Genomic DNA, 17,368 nt, shown 5'->3' with positions numbered 1-17,368 from the left:
GGCGGTGCTGGATAACGCGCTGGAGGAAGAGGCAGGCGAAGCAGCGGGCGAGATAGGCGCTCGAGCTTGGGACGAAGCGATGAAGCCGGGAGACGCAGACTCGTCGTCTCTGACGGGGTCGTCCACGGATGGAGTATTCTGGTGAGCACTTCACAGGCAGTCTGGTCTTGCAACAAGCTTGTTTCGCGTGAACGAGGCGACGATGCTCGGATCCGGGCGTCGAGCCCGCGGCCTCTGGTCCTTGTGCAGACGGGACGAGAGCAGGTGGGACAATTTGAATGCTTCAGAGTGTCTACACCAGTTCCTACAGCGCATCTGCGGGCTGTGCCGTCTCTCGCCGCCGTCCCGACTTCTCCCCACTTCGGGCCGCGACAACAACATTCGCCTCGCGCGGCTCGCGTGCGCCCCGCTGCGTCTGGCAGGCGTGCTGTCGAGTGCATGCTCCCTGCCCGCTCCCCGCTCTCGCTCGACGTGCGGCTCGCCGGCACCAACCTCGACGAGGCTGCGAGAACCGCCCCCTCGTCCTCGCTGTCGCTCCCTCCAACGCCGCGCACGCCCGTCTTTGACAAGCTCGCGACGACGAGCGGCGTACCGCTCGCGCTGCCCTCGCCCAGAGCCGTCCGCGTCGCGCACCTCCCGCGCGCACCCGCGCTACCGCCAGCCCCGCCGACTCGCAACGAGCTAGCGTCTCACAGCGCGTACACGCCCACGCAGGGCCAGACGAGCACCGTCGCGACCTCAGCGCTGCCGCAGATGCAGGTCCCGCCGCCCGCCTCCGCCGCAGGAGGACGCGGAGGACCCGGCGCATCCGCTGCGCCTCCTCACACAACACCGGCCAGCAGCACTGACGCCGACGCCCAGCTCGACCTCGAGGACGGCCCGCTCTTTCGCGCACACCTCGCCGCCCTCGAGCGCCGCGCAACCAGCCTCCGCTCGGCGCTCAAGAAGCTCCAGCGCGCACTCGACGCGCAGCTCGCAGCGCTGCAGACGTCGGCGGTTGCGCACGGCGCGGTCGACGAGGCGCTCGAGGACCTCTCGCTCGGGAGCTCGACCATTCAGAGCGACGTTCTCGGCGGGCTGTACGACCGTGAACTGCGGAGCGCGCGAGAGGGCGCACGAGACGAGGTGCAGCGCGAAGTCGAGCGGGGCAAGGAGCTCGTCGAGCGGGTCAAGGGCGCCGTCGAGCGCATCAAGGGCGTCGAGGACCGGAGAAAGACCTTTGACGCCGAGTCGAAGAAGTACTACGACGAGCTTGCAAAGGTGCGCTTCCGCTTCTCTCATGCACAGGGGCCGCATGCACTTCGTGCTGACCGCGGCTGCCCTCGCTGCAGTACCTTGCACGCGGCGAGTCTGACGTCAGCAAGGTGGCTTCGCTCGACGCCAAGCAGGCGGAGCGACTAGCGACCTTCCGTCAGGTCCGCGTCGACTTCTTCTCCTTTCTCGAGGGTCTCGTCGAGTCCGAAGAGCGCGCCGTCGCCTCGTGGCTCCGAGCATGGGCGGACCTCCACGAGGGCTCGCGGCCCGCCTTTGATGCCGAAACGCACCGACATGACTCGCTCGCTGCGCTCGAGGGCACCAAGCCCAAGAAGCGCCCTTCAGGCGCGAGCTCCAAGGACAGCTGGTACCACGTCGGTGGCTTGCCGACCTATCTCGCCGACGCCGTGTCTGTGGGCGGGTCGAGGTCGCCTGAACTGCTAGGTACGAGCGAGGACGGCCACTCGACGCCGTCTGCGTCCGGGCACTCGGGCCTGAGCCGCACGAACACCAACGGCACCGAACCGCCTCCTGCAACTCCCTCGACAGACAACGCTCGGAGGCGGCGGCGCACCTCGCTCCCGCACTTTGGGCTCGGCGTCGCCAAGAGCGACGAGAAGGACCCGCCGTCGAGCAGCGGCAAGCGCGAGCGCCTCAAGGGCTTCTTCCGCGCTGCCGGCACCTCGCTCCTTCCATCCTCGCCCTCGACCGCCTCGATCGCGGACGTCCTCGCGCCCTTGCGGTCCTCTTCTCCGCCGCCGCCTGTCCCGTCCGTTCCGCCTCCTCCCTCCCTCGCCCCACCCGCCCCGCAACCAGAGACCAATCACGCTCCACCTCGCGCGCTCACGAGCGCCTCGTCGCAGTCGCGCAAAAAGGAGGGGTATCTGTTCGCGACCGAGACGGGGCAGAAGCACACGCAGGCAGGCGACAATGGGCAGCGGTACCACCGCTACTGGGTGACGCTGTCCGAGGGCCGCCTGACCGAGTACGACCGCGACGACGTGACGCAGGTGCACGGCGCGCCAATCGACCTGCGGTACGCGACGGCGAGGATCAGTCGCCAGGCGGGCGAGCGCAGGTTCGTCTTCGAGGTGCTCACGCCGAGCTTGAGGAGGGTGTATCAGGCGAGTGGCGAGAAGGAGTGTCAGGAGTGGGTCACGGCGATACAGCGCAGTGTCGAGAGCTTGCTCAACGGGTACGTCTTGCGGTCTCTTCCCGCTTGCAGAAACGAGTAGCTCACCCTTGCTTCTGCGCTATAGCACTTCTTCTGTCCGCCATCGCGACGCGGCTCATCTACAAGGCTCGATCGCTCCATCTCCCTTCGGTGAGCTCAACGCTGCGCACTCCAGCGAAACCCCCGACCCTCCCAACTCGCCCAAATCCCGCTTCCCGCCCTTCCTCTCGCGTCGCGCTTCCGCCTCCGCAGCGCATTCGTGCAAGGCGTCGACGAGCGCTGCGCCTGCACCGACAGCGAGCAGCAAGAAGGACAAGCACCGGTCCTTCCAGGCGCACTCGTCCACCCCGCCCGTCCCGTCCCTCCTCATCGGCGACGACGGCACTGCGTCGTTCCGAGCCGGCGCGCCCGTCGACCGCTCCTTCTTCGAGCCGTCGTCCCGCCGCGGCGTCTTTGCCTTCTCGGAGAGCGATGCACCGCCCCCGCCGTCTGGTGCCGCACGTCCGCAACTCAATGGCCTGGGCATCCCCTTCCCGTCGAATCCGGCTGTCGCAGCAGCGAGCAAATCGTCGCCGGACCTGGGACTGGGGCGCGCGCCGTCCGAGAGTGCGGGCGACAGCCGCTCACGCAGCCCATCGTCGAATTGCGGCGAGTTTACCGCCGCGCCCGACTATGGCGCCGGGATGAGCGAGGAGGGGACCAGCTTGTCGGCGCAGGACCGGGCCATCTCGGACGCAGTGCGGCGGTGGGCGAGCGGGTCCGAGTTTTCGACCTTTACGAACGTCGGCTCGTCCGATGCGCCGCCTCCCGCTGCCGCCGCCGCCATCTCGCCCGAAGAAGCCAAGTACCGCAATGCGCAGCGGATCAACGCCGTTGCGCAGCGGTCCGCGCCCGAGTGGGACAATGCGCGCTGCGCCGACTGCCGCGCGCCCGAGCCGCGGTGGGCGAGCTACTCGCTTGGCGTGACGCTGTGCATTCAGTGCGCGGGCGTGCACCGCTCGCTCGGGACGCATGTCAGCAAAGTCCGGAGTATCGAACTCGATGGTGCGCCGGGACCTTTGTCGCCGATGCGGACGGAGCTGACGCCAGCCTGCGCAGACTGGAGTGACGAGCAGCTCGAGCGCATGGAGGCGATCGGCAATGCTCGCTCGAACGCGTTCTTCGAGGCGCGCCTCCCTCCGACCACCGTGAACGAGCTCGCCGATTCGTGCGTGTGCCTCTGCCTCGCGTTGCGCTTCCCGCCGTTGACTCGCTACGGACCGTGCAGCACTCTCGCGCCCTTCATCAGAGACAAGTACGTTGAGCGGCGCTGGACGGCCCGCGACGACACGGGCGGGCCCACGTCGTCGCTTATTCGACCCGACACGGCACCTACCGCCGCCTAATTCGACTTTCGACCTTTCATCGATAGACACTCTCGCCATCGGGCGATGTACAGTAGTAGCCGCTCTCGCATGTTGTTCTGCCCTCCGTATCTTACGCAAGCGTCTAGATGCCCGTCGTTAGCTCTCCCGGTCCGGTGCAACCTCGAGCGGAATGGCTGCAGACGAGCACAGTGGAAGCCAGCGAGTCGGCCATCTGGCGCACTCGTCGGAAACGACGCTGCTTACCCACTGCAAGTGGCTGGGGTTGGACCTCCTTGCGTCCACGCCGCTCAGACCTCTTCGCTCGACATCGACTCCTGTCTCGTTGGCACAGCGCCTGCGCTCTGCCCCCAGCCGAGCACCTGTGGCATCCGCTGCGGTGGCGAAGGCAGCCTCGCCGCACGCGCTCCCTTGCCACGCTTGCGCTTCCGTCTGCACCCGCCTCTTCTGCGAGTGTCTCTTCCTCTTGCGCCCCACTCCGCCTCGCTTCGTCCGCCCACCGCCTCGTGCGCCTCGATGGCGCGCACAAAGGTCTCGACGCTTCAGTCACCGGATCATGACGCCTTCACGCGCATCCTCGCCCGCGACCTGCGCATCCCGCTCGACTCGACCGCGTCCATGAGGCGCTGGCTGCCTGCGCTCCTCTGGCACTGGGCGCACGAGTGGATCAACGAGATCGAGTGCGTGGACTTCAATCCCGGTGAAAGTCACTCCCTCTCATCTCAGTCCTTTGCCTCCGCAGCGAGCGCGACGGCGTCGTCCCCCCCTCTGTCCCGACGTTGCTCGAGTCCGCTGCGCCAGTGCCGTCCCCACGGCCGGCGACAAGCTTTCCGGTGCACATCACGACCGTGGCCGCCGTCTGCGCATCGTGTGCGGGCGAGGCGAGGATTGAAGCGGGAGCGCCTTCCATAGGCGTGGTGCCGCTCGACGACGCGTCGGGCGCACTTTCATTTGCGCGCAGTCGTCCTGTCGGCGTTTCCAGTGGCGAACTGGCCCCAGTCGCGCAGCCGGCAGTCGTTACCCTGCAAGAGCAGCCGCAGCCGTTTTCGCCTCGTTCGCCTCGTCCCCCACACCGTCAGCTCAGCCCGCTGATTCCGGTCATCCCTCCGAGCGCACCCTTCTCATCAGTGACCCCGGAGTCTGCTTCGGATGCCGTTGCGCTCGGAACAAGCGCTCCCGCCGGTGCTCCGCTTCACTCGACCCTGCGCGACCTTCTCAATCCGCCTTCGACCGCCCGCCCGCCGACTTCAGTGCCGATCCCAGCCATCCAAGTGCAACCTCCCACCTCGGAAGACCTGTTCGGCGACGGTGGCGTGACGATCGTGCCGCTGGTCGAGCGAGACGACGATCACCGCGACAACCGCCAGGCGCCGACGCGATCGTCGTCGCTCTCGTCGCTGCCCAGCACGTCGCAGGGCACCTCCGAGCACACGGGGCAGGGAAGCCATGCAAGCGAGGTCGGCCAAACACTCGAGGCTGGGGGAGGCGTGCAGCGCCCGAGCGAGGATCGCACGTTGACCACGATCCACCAATCCCGCAAACGCAAGTCAACCGTCGTCGAGCCTCCATCGCCGCAGAAAGCGCTTCGCCCCGCCATGCCACTCGCAGAGCGCACGAACGGGGCGGAGCGGAACCGGCATGGCGGCGGCACACTTTCCGCACAGTCCTCAAGCGGAAGCTTCGACTTACCATTCCAGCTGCCCTCCTCCTGAGAGCTCCAGACCCTCTTTCTGCCGCGCTAGAACTCCTCTGGATTATGTCCTCACCCGAATTGCAGCTACATTCACATCCGGCCAGAGAATCTCGCAGCAGGAAGGCGACGGACCCCGTGAGCTCGAATGAGGGAAGTGCGGCTTTGCGAAAGTCTACATACAGGCGGCTCGAATGCCGTCCTACTCGGACATGCCCGACTCGCTCCCCGACTCGCTTCCGGTCTCGCTCCCCGACTCCGACCCGCTCCCGTCCTCGCTCCCGCTCTCCTCGCCCGCGTCGTCGAACGTGCGCTTCTCGACCTCGTAGCCGAGCTTCTCGAACCCGGAAGCGATCTCGTCCATCTTGGCGAGGCCGGACGCGATCGAGGCGATGGACGACTCGGGGCGGAAGATGGGCGCGATCCACGTCTTGATGACGCGGAGAATGTCGGACGCCGTAATGTCCTGCACGCGCGTCGACAGTCAGTCCCGTTCAAGTGAGACGAGGGCAGCGTAGGAAAGCGAGGCGGACCTTGGTGTCGGCAAGATGCTTGCGGCCAAAGTTGGGCGGCAGGCCGAGAAGCATGTTGGTGAACGATGCGTTTGCCTGCAATGCGCCAGTCAGTGAGATTCTGGGCACGGCTGAACACTGTACACACCGCGTCATTGATTGTCGACTCCTTCGCAGCCGTTTGATACGCAAGCGAGCTCTTCGCCGACTCGATCGTCAAATCGTCGATCTCGAGCTGCACGCGACGTGATCAGCCAGAGGGCTTTTCGAAAGATGTGGGCACGAGAGCGCACCTTGCCGGCGACGAGCTGATCGATCAGGTCGCGCGCAGCGAGGAAGGCGGCGTGCGAGTCGGGCGACTTGAAGACCTGGGAGGGAGCGGACGAATGTCAGGACGTCGGCGGCGCCGCTAACTTAGTGCGCACGCACTCGGTAGTAGATCAGGCCGCTCTCGAGGTCCTGACCAATGCTCGCACCGTAAGCGAGACCCGAACCGCGAATGACTGCGGGGACGGCCCGTCAGCGAAATGCAGGTCGGGACAAGCGCAGGAACGAGAACGCACACTTCCACAGGAAGCCCTCCATGGCGTTGAGCACCGCACGAGCGACCGTGAGCGCAGCCTGGTCCTCGTGCGTGCGCGAAGCGGGACCGGTCGCGATATGATAGGCGAAGCAGCTCTCGATCGACGAGATGCCAGTGATGACGAGCTGAAGAGCGAAGGGCGTCAGTCGTCATGTGTAATCGCAAGCTGATAAATGTTGGCACCTTCTTGGCCGGGTTGCGACCGAGCGGGCCCATGACATCCTTGCTCCGCTTGACAGGGACGAGCTTCTCCTTCTGCACGCGAGCAACAATAAGCCACGCCCTCTAGAGATGTTCCAGAGCGACGCACCGGGAACGGCTCGATGCGCTTGAAGTGCTCAAGCCACGACGACGACGGCTTCGGCAGACTCAGGATGTCACCCTTGACATGCACGCGGATAGCGCGCGGATCGGTCACTGCAATTGTGATGATCAGCGGAGCACGGGCCGCCAGACAACCAGCAACGCACAGCCCTGACGGAACGCCTCGAAACGCCTGAGCGTGCCCTCGGGGTCCTCCTTGACGCGCTCGAGGAACGCCGGGAGGAACTCGGCACGGTTGAGCAAGTTGAGCGCGAGGGCAGTGCTCGTCTCCTCGGCGATAAGCTTGCGGTACGTCGCATACGAGACTTCGAACCCGTCGCGCTTCTCGGCGGGGATGCCCTGAAGCGCCTTGGTCGCCGAAATCTTGAGCCGCTCCGTCGTGAAGGTCGAGCCGTAGAGCAGGTCTCTCAGCCAGGCGATCGCAACCTCGTACTTCTCCTTGGGCACCTTCATACGGAGGGTGACGCCCTCCTGTAGCGGCGAGTTCACGTTGATCGAGTACGAGAGGGTTTCGGCATCGAGCTGCTTGACGACCTCCTCGTACGAGAGCTGGGTGCCATCGGCGCGCGTTACCGGAAGGGTGAAGAAGGCGTCCATGAAGACGGGAAGGAGAGCACGAAGCTCGGCCGCATCGAAGCCCGGGACCGCCTCGGGGAAGAGGACAATGGCGATCTGGATGAAGGCCGAGTCGATGTCTGGGCAGGGTACTCGAGTCAGGAAGACGAGCGGAAGACGAGCGGAAGAAGCCAGCGGCGGACTCACGGTCGAACTGCACGAAGAGCGGGAGTTCGGCACCATCGGCATCGACATGCTCCTGCGCGCGATTCTTCGGCTTCGCAGCGTCCTGCGCAACGCCGCCGCTGCGCGCCGTCTGCACCCCAATCCACTCGATACCTGCCACGTCAGGCACGTCGAATTGGCGGATGATCTCGGACGGGACAGGCTTGTCGTTCTCGGCCTGCGCCTCCTCGATCTCCTTCTGCAGCTTGGCGAGACCTTCGGGGCCATACTTCGCCTTGTTGGCCTCGATGAGCGCCTTGGCATCCTCCTTGATCTTCTTCGCAAGCGCGGCCGAGGGCTTGCCCACGACGGTGAGCGCGGGTGCATCTACATGGAACCTGAAGTTCAGGTTTGTCAGGATGAGGATCAAACGAGCCGACGCCAACACACGCACTTCTTGAGCAAGTCGCCCCACTGGGCAGCGGACCAGCCGCCGAGGGTCTCGTAAAGCGAATCAACCTTGAGCGACTCCTTGAGGTCGGAGCCGTTCGCAGCACCCCAGATGCCGTCTGCAGCGCAACAGGCTCATCAAGACGCAATCGAAGAGGACTTAGTTTGGGTCGCGCACCAGTGACAACAACCTGGCTGATGACCTCGCTCGCGTCCGTCTCCATCGACTCGTAGAGCTGGAGCTTCTGACGGAGAAGGAGGCTCTTCATGCGGTCCATGTCGATGCCGTCCTTCGCAACGCGGCTGAGCGCGTCGCGGAAGCGAGTCGAGAGGGTGTCGAGCTCGGCAAAGGGAACCGAGGAGAGGTAGGCGGTGATGACCGAAGGGTGGTCGGACGAGGCGTAGAATGTGATGTCTGCGAGAAGCGTTTCATTCAGCACAACGTACTTATAGAGCGTGGGGCGATCTTCAACGCACCGGTGCAGGAAGGCTCGTCAACTTCGATGAACTCCTTGGACAGCGGCGAGACAGCCGAGTCGGTCAGGTAGACGCCGAGGAGCTCGAGCGCGAGGTCGGTCAAGAAGTCGTTGTGGGCGACACCGATCCAGCTGATCATGAGCTCGCCAACCTCCTCGTTCTTCTCGGGGAATTCGACGATCTCAGTGCGGTCCTTCGGCAACTGAGGAGGGTGCTTGGCCGTGCTCGACTCGACAAAGGGGCGGGTCTGCGACAGCTGAAAGTCAGACGAAGTGACACGAGCGAGGCGGGACGAGGACGTACCCAGCCCTGTGGATGCGGACCGTTTGCCTGTCCGTGCTTGGCGATTGAAGGGATGACCTTCTCGGTAATCGTGTTGAGGAGGTTGGTCGGATTGAGCGAGCGGCCGTTGACGATGAGCGTAATGTTCTGCGGCACGTAGCGCGAGGCGTGGTAATCGCGGACTGCGAACATTGACGAGACATCAGTATGCGAATCTCGCATGATGTCATGGCGGCACAACGCACTCTCTTCGACCTTGAGCACGCGGAGTGCCTCCATCAAACCGCCCGTCTCGCTCCTCAGCCCGTTCTCCTTGGAGTAGAGTGCCCGTTGTTGCCTGCAGAAGACAGCGTCAGCTCACAACTCGAAATCTCAGCACTCACGTTCCTCCAAAGGAACGCACCGCAGCGCCATCAGGTCCCCACTGCCGTTCTCGCGGCCGCTCATCTCCGCGTAGACCTGCAGCATCGGTAGCGTGTCAGCTCTGCTGCGCAGGCAGTCAAGCAGACCAGAACAACGCACAACACCACTGTCCTCGCCCTTGCCGTTAATGTTGTGCACCTCGGTGACGAAACCGCTGCTCGTCAGAGTCGGGTAAAGAACGTGGTCGAGGTAGACGGGTAGGATACCGAGGAAGCCCTCCTCTCCGGCAGTCGCGATCGTGTAGGTCGTGTCGGTCGTGCTACAGGATGAGAGCTGAGCAGCGCGTCAGAGGCAGGAGAAAGCGCGGAACATACGCCGTCCATGCGTTCGTGCCTTCTGCAAAGCTCCGGCTGATGGTGCAGCCTCGTCAGTCTTTAAACCCGGTGCAAGCGTGTCCGACACGCACTTTGCGATGGTGTCGAGGATGCCCTTGTACGGGTACTTTTCGCTGCCCAGGAAGACCTGCCGAAAAGAAGGTCAGCTTTTACGGCGGAAGAGGCCAAGAAACCGGCCTCACAAGGTGCTCCAGCGTATGCGGGCGACCCGTGTCGTCGAAGATCTCGGTCACAACCGAAAAGTAGCCCTGCACGAGCGGACCTGCGGATTATGCATGTGCAGGTGGCAGACGGAGAAGATAAAAGTGGTGCGCAGCAGGCGAGGTCAGCCTCCCAGCGTCTAGCAATCTCGTAGTGATTGCCGTTGACAGGTCTAGCACGGTCGCAGAGACGACTGCTGGCGTCGCGAGAGTCGGACAGATGAGACGAGGCAACGCACTTTCGTTGCCGCACCACACCACCTTGAGCCCAGTCGACTGCGACTGCCACTTCGCAATCCGGACGCCCTTGGCGAATTCGAGCTCGTCCTGCACGACGAGCTTGAAGTCGCCGACTTCCGCCGGAATCGCGATTGGTGCGGCGTCGACATCCATGGCATCGTTCGGCGCAGCCATGGCGTGAGTGCGTCGGAATGGAACGAATGAGGTGCTTGGGCGGAACAATGGGCGCTCGAGCGGTGACGGCGAAGCGTACCGAGCCGTGGAGAGAGGACGGCGGAGAGCAGGCGAGCGAGACGCTAACGCTCGGGGGAGGCGGGAGAGAAAGCTAGCCAGGGCCGCGTGGATCTGTCTGCGCTCTGTAGACTGCGCACAGAGGCCAGGGAGCGCACGGTGTGCAGACGTTGCAGCGAGAGATTCAACGCTTCCGGCTCGCCGACAAGTCAATCCTCCAACTCGCACCTTGGTCTTTGTCAAGCATGTGTACGACGACTTAAATACACTCTAGTCGAGGGAACGGGACGAAGGGGGGTAAAGACGTCGACTCGAGCTAGAAGCGGCGCTCCTCGACTTGCCATCCGAGCCTCGAGACTTGCTTGACAAATTCGCCGCGCTGCTCCTCCGTCGTCGAAGCACCGAGAATCGACGTCGAGCTGTCGAAGACGGGCAGAACCCACTTCTTGATTGCCCCGAGGATGTCTGCGGGGGTAAGATCCTGAGTGTACGAGCGAGTTAGCATTTGAGCCGCCTGATATCGGCACCGTAGCCTGTTCTGTGCGCACCTGCATTCTCTTGAGCTGCATCTTGGGATAGACAAACGGACGGCCAAGAATGACTGTCCCGCGGAAGGACTGGTTCGTGACGGCCCCGAACGAGTCGAGCGAGGAGACCTTCTGGTAGGCGATATTCGAGCGCGCCTGATCGACGTCCGATGCAGTGATCGGCGTCTGTACGGAAGCTGGTCAAATCAGCAGACACGAAATGAGAAAGTGCCCAAGAGACTCGCCTTGCCAGACGCAATGGCACTGATAACCGTCTTGGCTGCTAGCAGCGCCATGCAGGCATTGGGTGACTTGAAGACCTGCGCGAAATCTCGCTTAGAGGAATCGCTGGCGGAAGAGAGGAACGAAACGAACCGAGAAGGTGAGGAGCCCGCCATCAACGTCGATGCCTACGCCGCATCCGTACGCCAGACCCGGTCCGCGCACAGCTGCGACGTATAAACTCTGTCAGGATCTGCGCGATCGTGCGATCGTCTGAGCGCACCGTTCCAAAGGAAGGAATTGGCCGCAGACAAGCATTCGCACGCGACGATCAAGGCGACCTCCTCCTGATCGGTCCAGTCCGGGCACGAGGTAGCGAGCTGGAGGTACGACGACTGGCTTGAAGGAATTGTGTAGACGATAGCCTGCCCAGACATGCACGCGAGATGCTGTCAGCGATAGTAGATATTGATAAAACGCGAGAGTCACCTTGCGAGCGGGTTTGTGGCCGAGCGAGGTGAGCATTTCGCGAGTGCGCAGTAGGCGCGCGAGCTCGTTCGACTGCGTTAACTGCAGAAGTCAGCGCTGATCATCTCGCGCAATGGGGAGGTGCGTACCGGGAAAGGCTTGACACGCTTGTAATGCGAGAGCCAGGCAGAGGACGGCTTCTTCAAGCTCATCACGTCGCCCGAGACGTGCATGCGCATGTATCGCGGGTCGAGCATGCGCGAGTGAATCTTCTTGAGGTCCTCGATCAGGCCGTTCGGATCCGTGAGTAGCTTTGCGCGCGCTGCAGGAAGGGTTCGCGCGCAGGTGATGAGCGAGTTGAGGTAGACGTAGCTAGTGTGGAGGTCTCGATCAGCCTGGCAGGGTCGTATAGCGCAATTGAGGAGCTCACCTGTCGTTGGTCAGCGCCATATCGAGGACAGCTCCGCCGGCAACGGTCGCGCCATCCTCCTTCTGCTCCGGCAGCATCTGCAGTGACCCGTTGATGATGGAGGACAGGCTGCACAACACGAGGGCTCTGGTCAGTAAGCAGCAGCTCACATAGTCAAAGGAACGCACCGGTCAACGTCGTCAAAGTCGGTGCCATGGAGGATGTCCGAAAGCCAGGTGATGGCGCCTTCGTACCGCTCCTTGACGACGGTCATGCTCAAGCAGATGCCTACAACGTTGACGACATCGTCAGCGATGGCAGAGAAGGGCAAGCGAAGGCCCGAACCCTCGCCGAGGACGCTTGCTCCGAAACCCTGCGCGAACTCGTCGAGCTCGCGATTCATGCTTACGTAGGTGACCTTTGACCCATCGGCGCGGACTACAGGCATGCCGAAGAGGAGCGAGACGTAGAGCGGGAGCAGCTCGTGAGGCGGGCCGTGAATGTACACCTCGACATCGACGAAAGCCGAAGGACGGTGGTCAAACTGGATGAAGTAGGGCACCTCGACGCCCTCGGCGTTGATCTTGCGCTGAAGCGGGCCAGAAAACATCTGTCGCCCGCGCGCGACGCCGTTGCTGCGCGCAGTGTCGATTTCGAGCCACTCGACCTTGCGCAGGTCGGGGATCTTGAGCGATTCGATAACGCGCAAAGGGGCGGGGCGTTCATTTGCTCTTTTGGCCGCCGCGAGGACAGTCTGTGCCCGTGCGAGCCCGCTCGGGCGGAGGCGAGCGCAATTGGCTGCGACACGAGATTGCGTATCGGCAGTTTGCTGCTTTGCGAGAGCGGCAGACGCCCTGGCAATGATGGTGACAGTATGGCGCTCCACAATCCAGCTGTGCGAGCTTGTGCGTCAGGTCTACGCCGCTTGGGTGCGAATGGAGGCGACTGACTCGTCAAAGAGGGTCAGCCAGTCGCGCTCGCTGAAGCGTTCGAGCTTGTCGAGCAGGCGCAGGTCGTCGACGGTGTCGCGCAGGGTCGAACCGTCCTCGGCACCGTAGATCGCATCCTGCAGCACGGCGTCAAAGAGAGCGTCTGCCGGCGCATCTTCGAGCGTTGCGAGGACGCCGAGTCGCTGCTGGTGCAGCTTGTAGCGCATGCGATCCATGTCCACGCGCTTGAAGCGGAGCTGTTCGAGGAAGTCGAGAAAGTCGTGCGCGAGCGTGTCGAGATGCTGCGACGGGACAGAAGACAGGTATGCCGTCCAGAGCGTCGGGTCGCGGAACGCGTACGAAGTGCCGACGCCGGCGCACAGCGGCTGCGGGACGTTGACGAACTTCCGTGCGATCGGCGAGCTATCGCCTTCGCAGAGGTAGTCCCACAGCGCGCTGAGGGCGGCGCACGTGAGCCAGTCGTGCGGACGAGGCCCAACCCAGCTGATCTCGATCGTCCCAACGCTCTCGTCAGAGTCGGCGTACTCGACGCGCTTCACAAAATCGCGTGCGAAGGACGGCGGGTTGTTCGCAGTCCTTGATTCGACGAAGGGGCGGATCCAGCCGGGAGGGTGCGGGCCTTTCGCGAGTCCGGCTGCCGAAATGCTTTTCTCGACTGTCGCCTGAAGAGTCGCGAGGAGTCGCTCCGGCCGCACTCCGTGCCCCGAGACGAAGATCGTCATGTTCTGCGGAACGTACATAGCCTTGTGATAGTCGAGGACTGTCACGTTCTGGGTGTCAGCAGGTGCAGCAGGGGTGGTCGGCGGCATCGACCTACTGTCCTGAAGCGTGAGCTTGCGCAACGCTTCGAGCGTGCCGCCAGTCTCCGAGCGATACGCATTGTCCTTGTTGTAGACGATCTTGCGCAGTCTGGCGGGATGAGCGCGTTAATGCTGGAGCGTTTGTCGTGACCAGGTCGCACGCACGTCTGGTCGAGCACGTCCCCTTGACTGCCCTCGCGACCCTGCATCTCAGAAAAGACGACGCCTCCTTCCTCACCCTTACCGTTGACGTGGTAGATCTCGGTCGTGAACAGCTCGGGCGACATGCTTGGGAAGAGAATGTGGTCGAGGAAGACAGGTATGAGCTGCAGCATGCCTTCTTCGCATGCCGAATTGACCGGGTACGTCGTATTGTCAACCTGAAGAACGAGTAAGCCAAACGAGACCGGCTCTAGAAGCGAAATGTCAAGCTTGCGCACCGCAGTCCAGGCATTTGTCCCAGCGGCGAGCATGCAATTCGCAGCGACGTCGAGAAAGCCCGAGTACGGATAGCTTCAGTACTACAGAGTCAGTCGCGGCTCTGAGGACAAGGCTGAAAGGCGGCGCACTTCTTGCTTGGCGACCAAGTCAAGTGCTCCTTAGTATGCGGCGTGCCATTCGAGCTGAACACCTCCGTCACGACCGTCGTCCAGAAGTGACAGATCGGTCCTGTACACCGAGCGTGAGATTGAGCGCGCCGCACTGGAGCGAATAGAGCTGCCGATCGCCGACGCACCTGGCGTATCGGCCCAGACGACCTTGAGCCCCGACTTCTCGCTCTGCCCCTTCACAACCTTGGTGAAGGGCGCGACTTCGAGCTGGAACTCGGTCAGCAAGCGAAAGTTGCCCAGCCTGCTGGGAATGGCATGGCCATCGCCGAGCGAAGAAGTCGACGACGCGGGAGAGTGCGGCGGCGAATCGTCGCTCGAGCTGTCGGTGTGCGTGGCGTCCTCGCGGTACATCGTGCACGCGAGAGAGCAAGGGAAAGCAGCTGAAGCAGCAGTCAGACGGAAAGCGGAGCAGGACCGCGGAGGGTCCGGCAGACAGGGGACAGCGCAGCGGCGGTGCGAGCCCGTATGTCACTCTCCAAACTCTTGAGAGTGCAGGCGAATGGACCTGCTGCGCGGTGTTCTCACCGCCGGGGAGACCGTCGCCGTCAGCAAATCAGGCCGACCCGATGAGGTGCTGCTCGCCTCGCTTCGAGCCAGCCCAAAGCCAGCCTGCAGGAAGAACGAGGGTATCGAATTGCGAACGGCTGTATCGGTGAAAAGCGAAAGGTATGGGTGACACGGCGGGCGACAGCTGAGCTCGCTCAGAACTTCTTGAAGATGATGTCGGGGTCTGCCGCCGCGCGAATGTGGTCAGCCGCCCGCCTCGCTCGCTCACGACATCCAGAGGCAAGGGACTGACCCTCCTGGTACTCCTCGGCCGACACCCACATCTTTTTGAAAGTGCTGAGGCCCGCGAGGATGGACCCGCCGATCCAGGTCGAGTACTTCCGCTCGGGCGGCGCAGAGATGCGAATCTTGGTCTCACGCAGCGCGAGCTTCTTGACCTCGTGCAGCAATCGGTCGCCGAAGCCTACACGTTGAGAGAACCGATGTATCAGCGCATGCAGCCAAGGAGGCGGGAATGGAGCCGCAGCAAGATCACGCACCCTTGACGAGCGTCCCTCCTCCGCTGAGCACGACGTTGCCGAACAAGCTTTTGCGCAAGTCGAGGTCCGCCCGGTTGATCGAGTCGACGACGACCTGGTGCACGCCCGCGTACTCGAGGCCGACAATCTCGGGGTTGAACAGGACCTCGGGCGCGCGATGCCGTTCGGGGCCGAGCTGCGGGCGCCGCGGGATCAGTCGCGAGTCGATGTGAGAGGAAAGCATGGAGATACGCACGCGGATGACGTTGCCGTCGGGTAACCGGAACTCCTCACCGCGTCCGCTCGTCTGCGCCTCCTTCTCCTCCTTTGCCGGTGACAGCGCAACATAGCACGTCTTCTCCTCTGCGGGCGTCGCATCGAGAGCGTCAGCTTGTACGCGTTTGTGCAAAGGACGTGGACACTGGACGCACTGATCATCCGCACGACCTCCTTTTCGGCCGACGTATGCAGGTGGTACCCTGCTTTTCGCAGCAAGAGTTGCAAATGATCCGTCACGTCTCTGCGCAAGCCCTCAAGTTCAGCTCGATTGATGAATGAAGAGAGCAGCGAGACGGGAAAAGGAGACGCACCGCCCTGCAACGTCGACTCGCCGGATCGCGTGCTGGATCGCAAAGCCCTCAAAGACCGGCACGGCATGCGTAACGCCGTCGCCCGAATCGAGCACGATGCCCGTCGTTCGCCCCGATGCGTACCTGCGAGTCGCGGAGCGCCCAGAACGGTCAGCTTTCGCCCAGAGCGCAGCGCGGACGGAAAGCGGGATAGCGAGACGCACAGAGCGAGGATGGCCTGCACCGACATGTACATGGCGGGGACGTTGAACGTCTCGAAGAAGATCTGCGCCGCCTGCTCGCGATTCGAGTTGGGGTTGAGCGGCGCCTCAGTCAGAAGGACGGGGTGCTGCAGGTGCGTATGCGGTCAGTCGGCTTTGCTCTGCGGCGGCAGGGCGAGGTGACGCACCTCCTCGGACAGAGTGCGCAGCTCCTCGGTGTAGACGTGCTGCCATATCCGCTCCATGTCGTCCCAGTCGGTCACGATGCCGTGCTCCATCGGATAGCTGCGCAGAGTGAACGAGACGGCGTCAGCGTAGGCGCTGGCTGCCTGATTGCGCACCCGCGTCGCGCCACACTGCGGGTGAAGCGCGCCGCGGGACCATCCGGCTGAGCGCGACGCACTTTATCCGCAACAAGCCCCTCAGTTCCTGTGCCCTCCGTCCGACAAACGTATCCCCCTCGACCGCGCCCGCCATGACCCGCGTGTGTTTCGGCCGTCCTGCGAGATTCGTCGCCTCAGCTGTTGTACCACTCGCAATCGGGAAAAGGAGGCCAGGCGCACCGACATAAGAGGGAAAGTAGGTCGACGGGTGGTCCGAACCTGCGAACCCGGCTTTGAGCGTGCCCGACCCTTGGTCAATCACGATCGGCTGGTTGAGAGAATCCATCGGGGCTGTTCGAGGTCCGAAGGAGCGTCAGTGCGTGCATTCCGGTGGACTCCTGGTGGTTGTCGAGGCGGTGAGAGGACAACCGCAACATCGCGAGCACGTCTGAACACCCGACGCGACCGCGGACACGGCTTGTGGTAGCGGAGTGGCCAGTCGGTACAGCCAGCCGGTGCGTCCTAGTCGTGTCGTCCGCTGCACGGCCTTGTTCGTCGACCCCTCGACCCTCGTCAAAGCCAGATCAAACGCACCTGTGACAGCACAAGTCGATGCCGAGAACTACTTGAAGGACCGCAAGAAGCTGCACAATCTACGCAGAGCGGCGAGCGGGGGCCGAGAGCGCGGGTCCGACGAGCGCGGCGGATGCGCAAACGGAGCGCGACGAGCGGCGACGGAGCGCGTCGTGGGGGTCGAGGGCGCGCGTGGGTGCGATCTCGGCCTTGCAGCAGTCTGGGCGCAGTGCAGCGCTGCGACTTGAGCGAGACGAGCGCTGTAAGGGAGCAAGCGGGGCCGACGAGAGCAAGGGGGACGGCGAATTGAAACAATCGCGAGGGACGCGCTCTGAACAGTTCCCGCAGAGCAAAGTGAAAACCTGGCGTAGTAGATACAACAAGTACGGCGGTGCAAGTGCTACAGAATGA

At 63.3% G+C, this 17,368-nt stretch overlaps 5 protein-coding genes across 5 annotated transcripts; 2 read left to right on the top strand and 3 right to left on the bottom strand.

The window, feature by feature from the left end:
- Window positions 1–438: 438 nt before the first annotated feature.
- JCM10292_000091 (ADP-ribosylation factor GTPase-activating family protein) lies at window positions 439–3,813 on the top strand (the record flags this gene model as incomplete). The annotated part of the gene is made up of 5 exons (XM_076647197.1): window positions 439–1,260; window positions 1,332–2,449; window positions 2,514–3,472; window positions 3,527–3,635; window positions 3,696–3,813. The coding sequence occupies 5 exons, from the start codon at window positions 439–441 to the stop codon at window positions 3,811–3,813; spliced, it is 3,126 nt and encodes a 1,041-aa protein (XP_076507124.1).
- Window positions 3,814–4,308: 495 nt separating this feature from the next.
- Window positions 4,309–5,504, top strand: JCM10292_000090 (uncharacterized protein; the record flags this gene model as incomplete). The annotated part of the gene is made up of 2 exons (XM_076647196.1): window positions 4,309–4,472; window positions 4,535–5,504. The coding sequence occupies 2 exons, from the start codon at window positions 4,309–4,311 to the stop codon at window positions 5,502–5,504; spliced, it is 1,134 nt and encodes a 377-aa protein (XP_076507123.1).
- Window positions 5,505–5,684: 180 nt separating this feature from the next.
- Window positions 5,685–10,202, bottom strand: JCM10292_000089 (uncharacterized protein; the record flags this gene model as incomplete). Its single annotated transcript, XM_076647195.1, has 21 exons — window positions 5,685–5,948; window positions 6,016–6,090; window positions 6,143–6,229; window positions 6,288–6,362; window positions 6,424–6,497; window positions 6,558–6,702; window positions 6,761–6,832; window positions 6,888–6,994; window positions 7,048–7,596; window positions 7,664–8,019; window positions 8,076–8,190; window positions 8,250–8,486; window positions 8,549–8,795; window positions 8,852–9,012; window positions 9,076–9,167; window positions 9,234–9,289; window positions 9,353–9,512; window positions 9,568–9,603; window positions 9,660–9,715; window positions 9,771–9,850; window positions 10,028–10,202. The coding sequence occupies 21 exons, from the start codon at window positions 10,200–10,202 to the stop codon at window positions 5,685–5,687; spliced, it is 3,219 nt and encodes a 1,072-aa protein (XP_076507122.1).
- Window positions 10,203–10,575: 373 nt separating this feature from the next.
- JCM10292_000088 (uncharacterized protein) lies at window positions 10,576–14,597 on the bottom strand (the record flags this gene model as incomplete). Its single annotated transcript, XM_076647194.1, has 16 exons — window positions 10,576–10,740; window positions 10,808–10,972; window positions 11,032–11,106; window positions 11,162–11,235; window positions 11,292–11,433; window positions 11,498–11,569; window positions 11,626–11,848; window positions 11,907–12,014; window positions 12,074–12,173; window positions 12,231–12,778; window positions 12,836–13,595; window positions 13,653–13,744; window positions 13,801–14,015; window positions 14,076–14,148; window positions 14,205–14,304; window positions 14,372–14,597. 16 exons carry the CDS (start codon window positions 14,595–14,597, stop codon window positions 10,576–10,578), a joined length of 3,138 nt encoding a protein of 1,045 aa, XP_076507121.1.
- Window positions 14,598–14,947: 350 nt separating this feature from the next.
- Window positions 14,948–16,730, bottom strand: JCM10292_000087 (uncharacterized protein; the record flags this gene model as incomplete). The annotated part of the gene is made up of 10 exons (XM_076647193.1): window positions 14,948–14,976; window positions 15,046–15,216; window positions 15,293–15,467; window positions 15,528–15,634; window positions 15,703–15,791; window positions 15,862–15,984; window positions 16,065–16,189; window positions 16,250–16,346; window positions 16,465–16,561; window positions 16,625–16,730. The coding sequence occupies 10 exons, from the start codon at window positions 16,728–16,730 to the stop codon at window positions 14,948–14,950; spliced, it is 1,119 nt and encodes a 372-aa protein (XP_076507120.1).
- Between the last annotated feature and the right edge of the window lie 638 nt (window positions 16,731–17,368).

The sequence above is a fragment of the Rhodotorula paludigena genome (assembly GCF_050403205.1).
Source record: "Rhodotorula paludigena JCM10292 DNA, Rt_paludigena_JCM10292v1_ctg8, whole genome shotgun sequence".
Classification (NCBI taxonomy): Eukaryota; Fungi; Basidiomycota; class Microbotryomycetes; order Sporidiobolales; family Sporidiobolaceae; genus Rhodotorula; species Rhodotorula paludigena.
The sequence above is the reverse complement of the archived record's forward strand: the minus strand, read 5'-3'. Positions and strand labels throughout refer to the sequence as shown.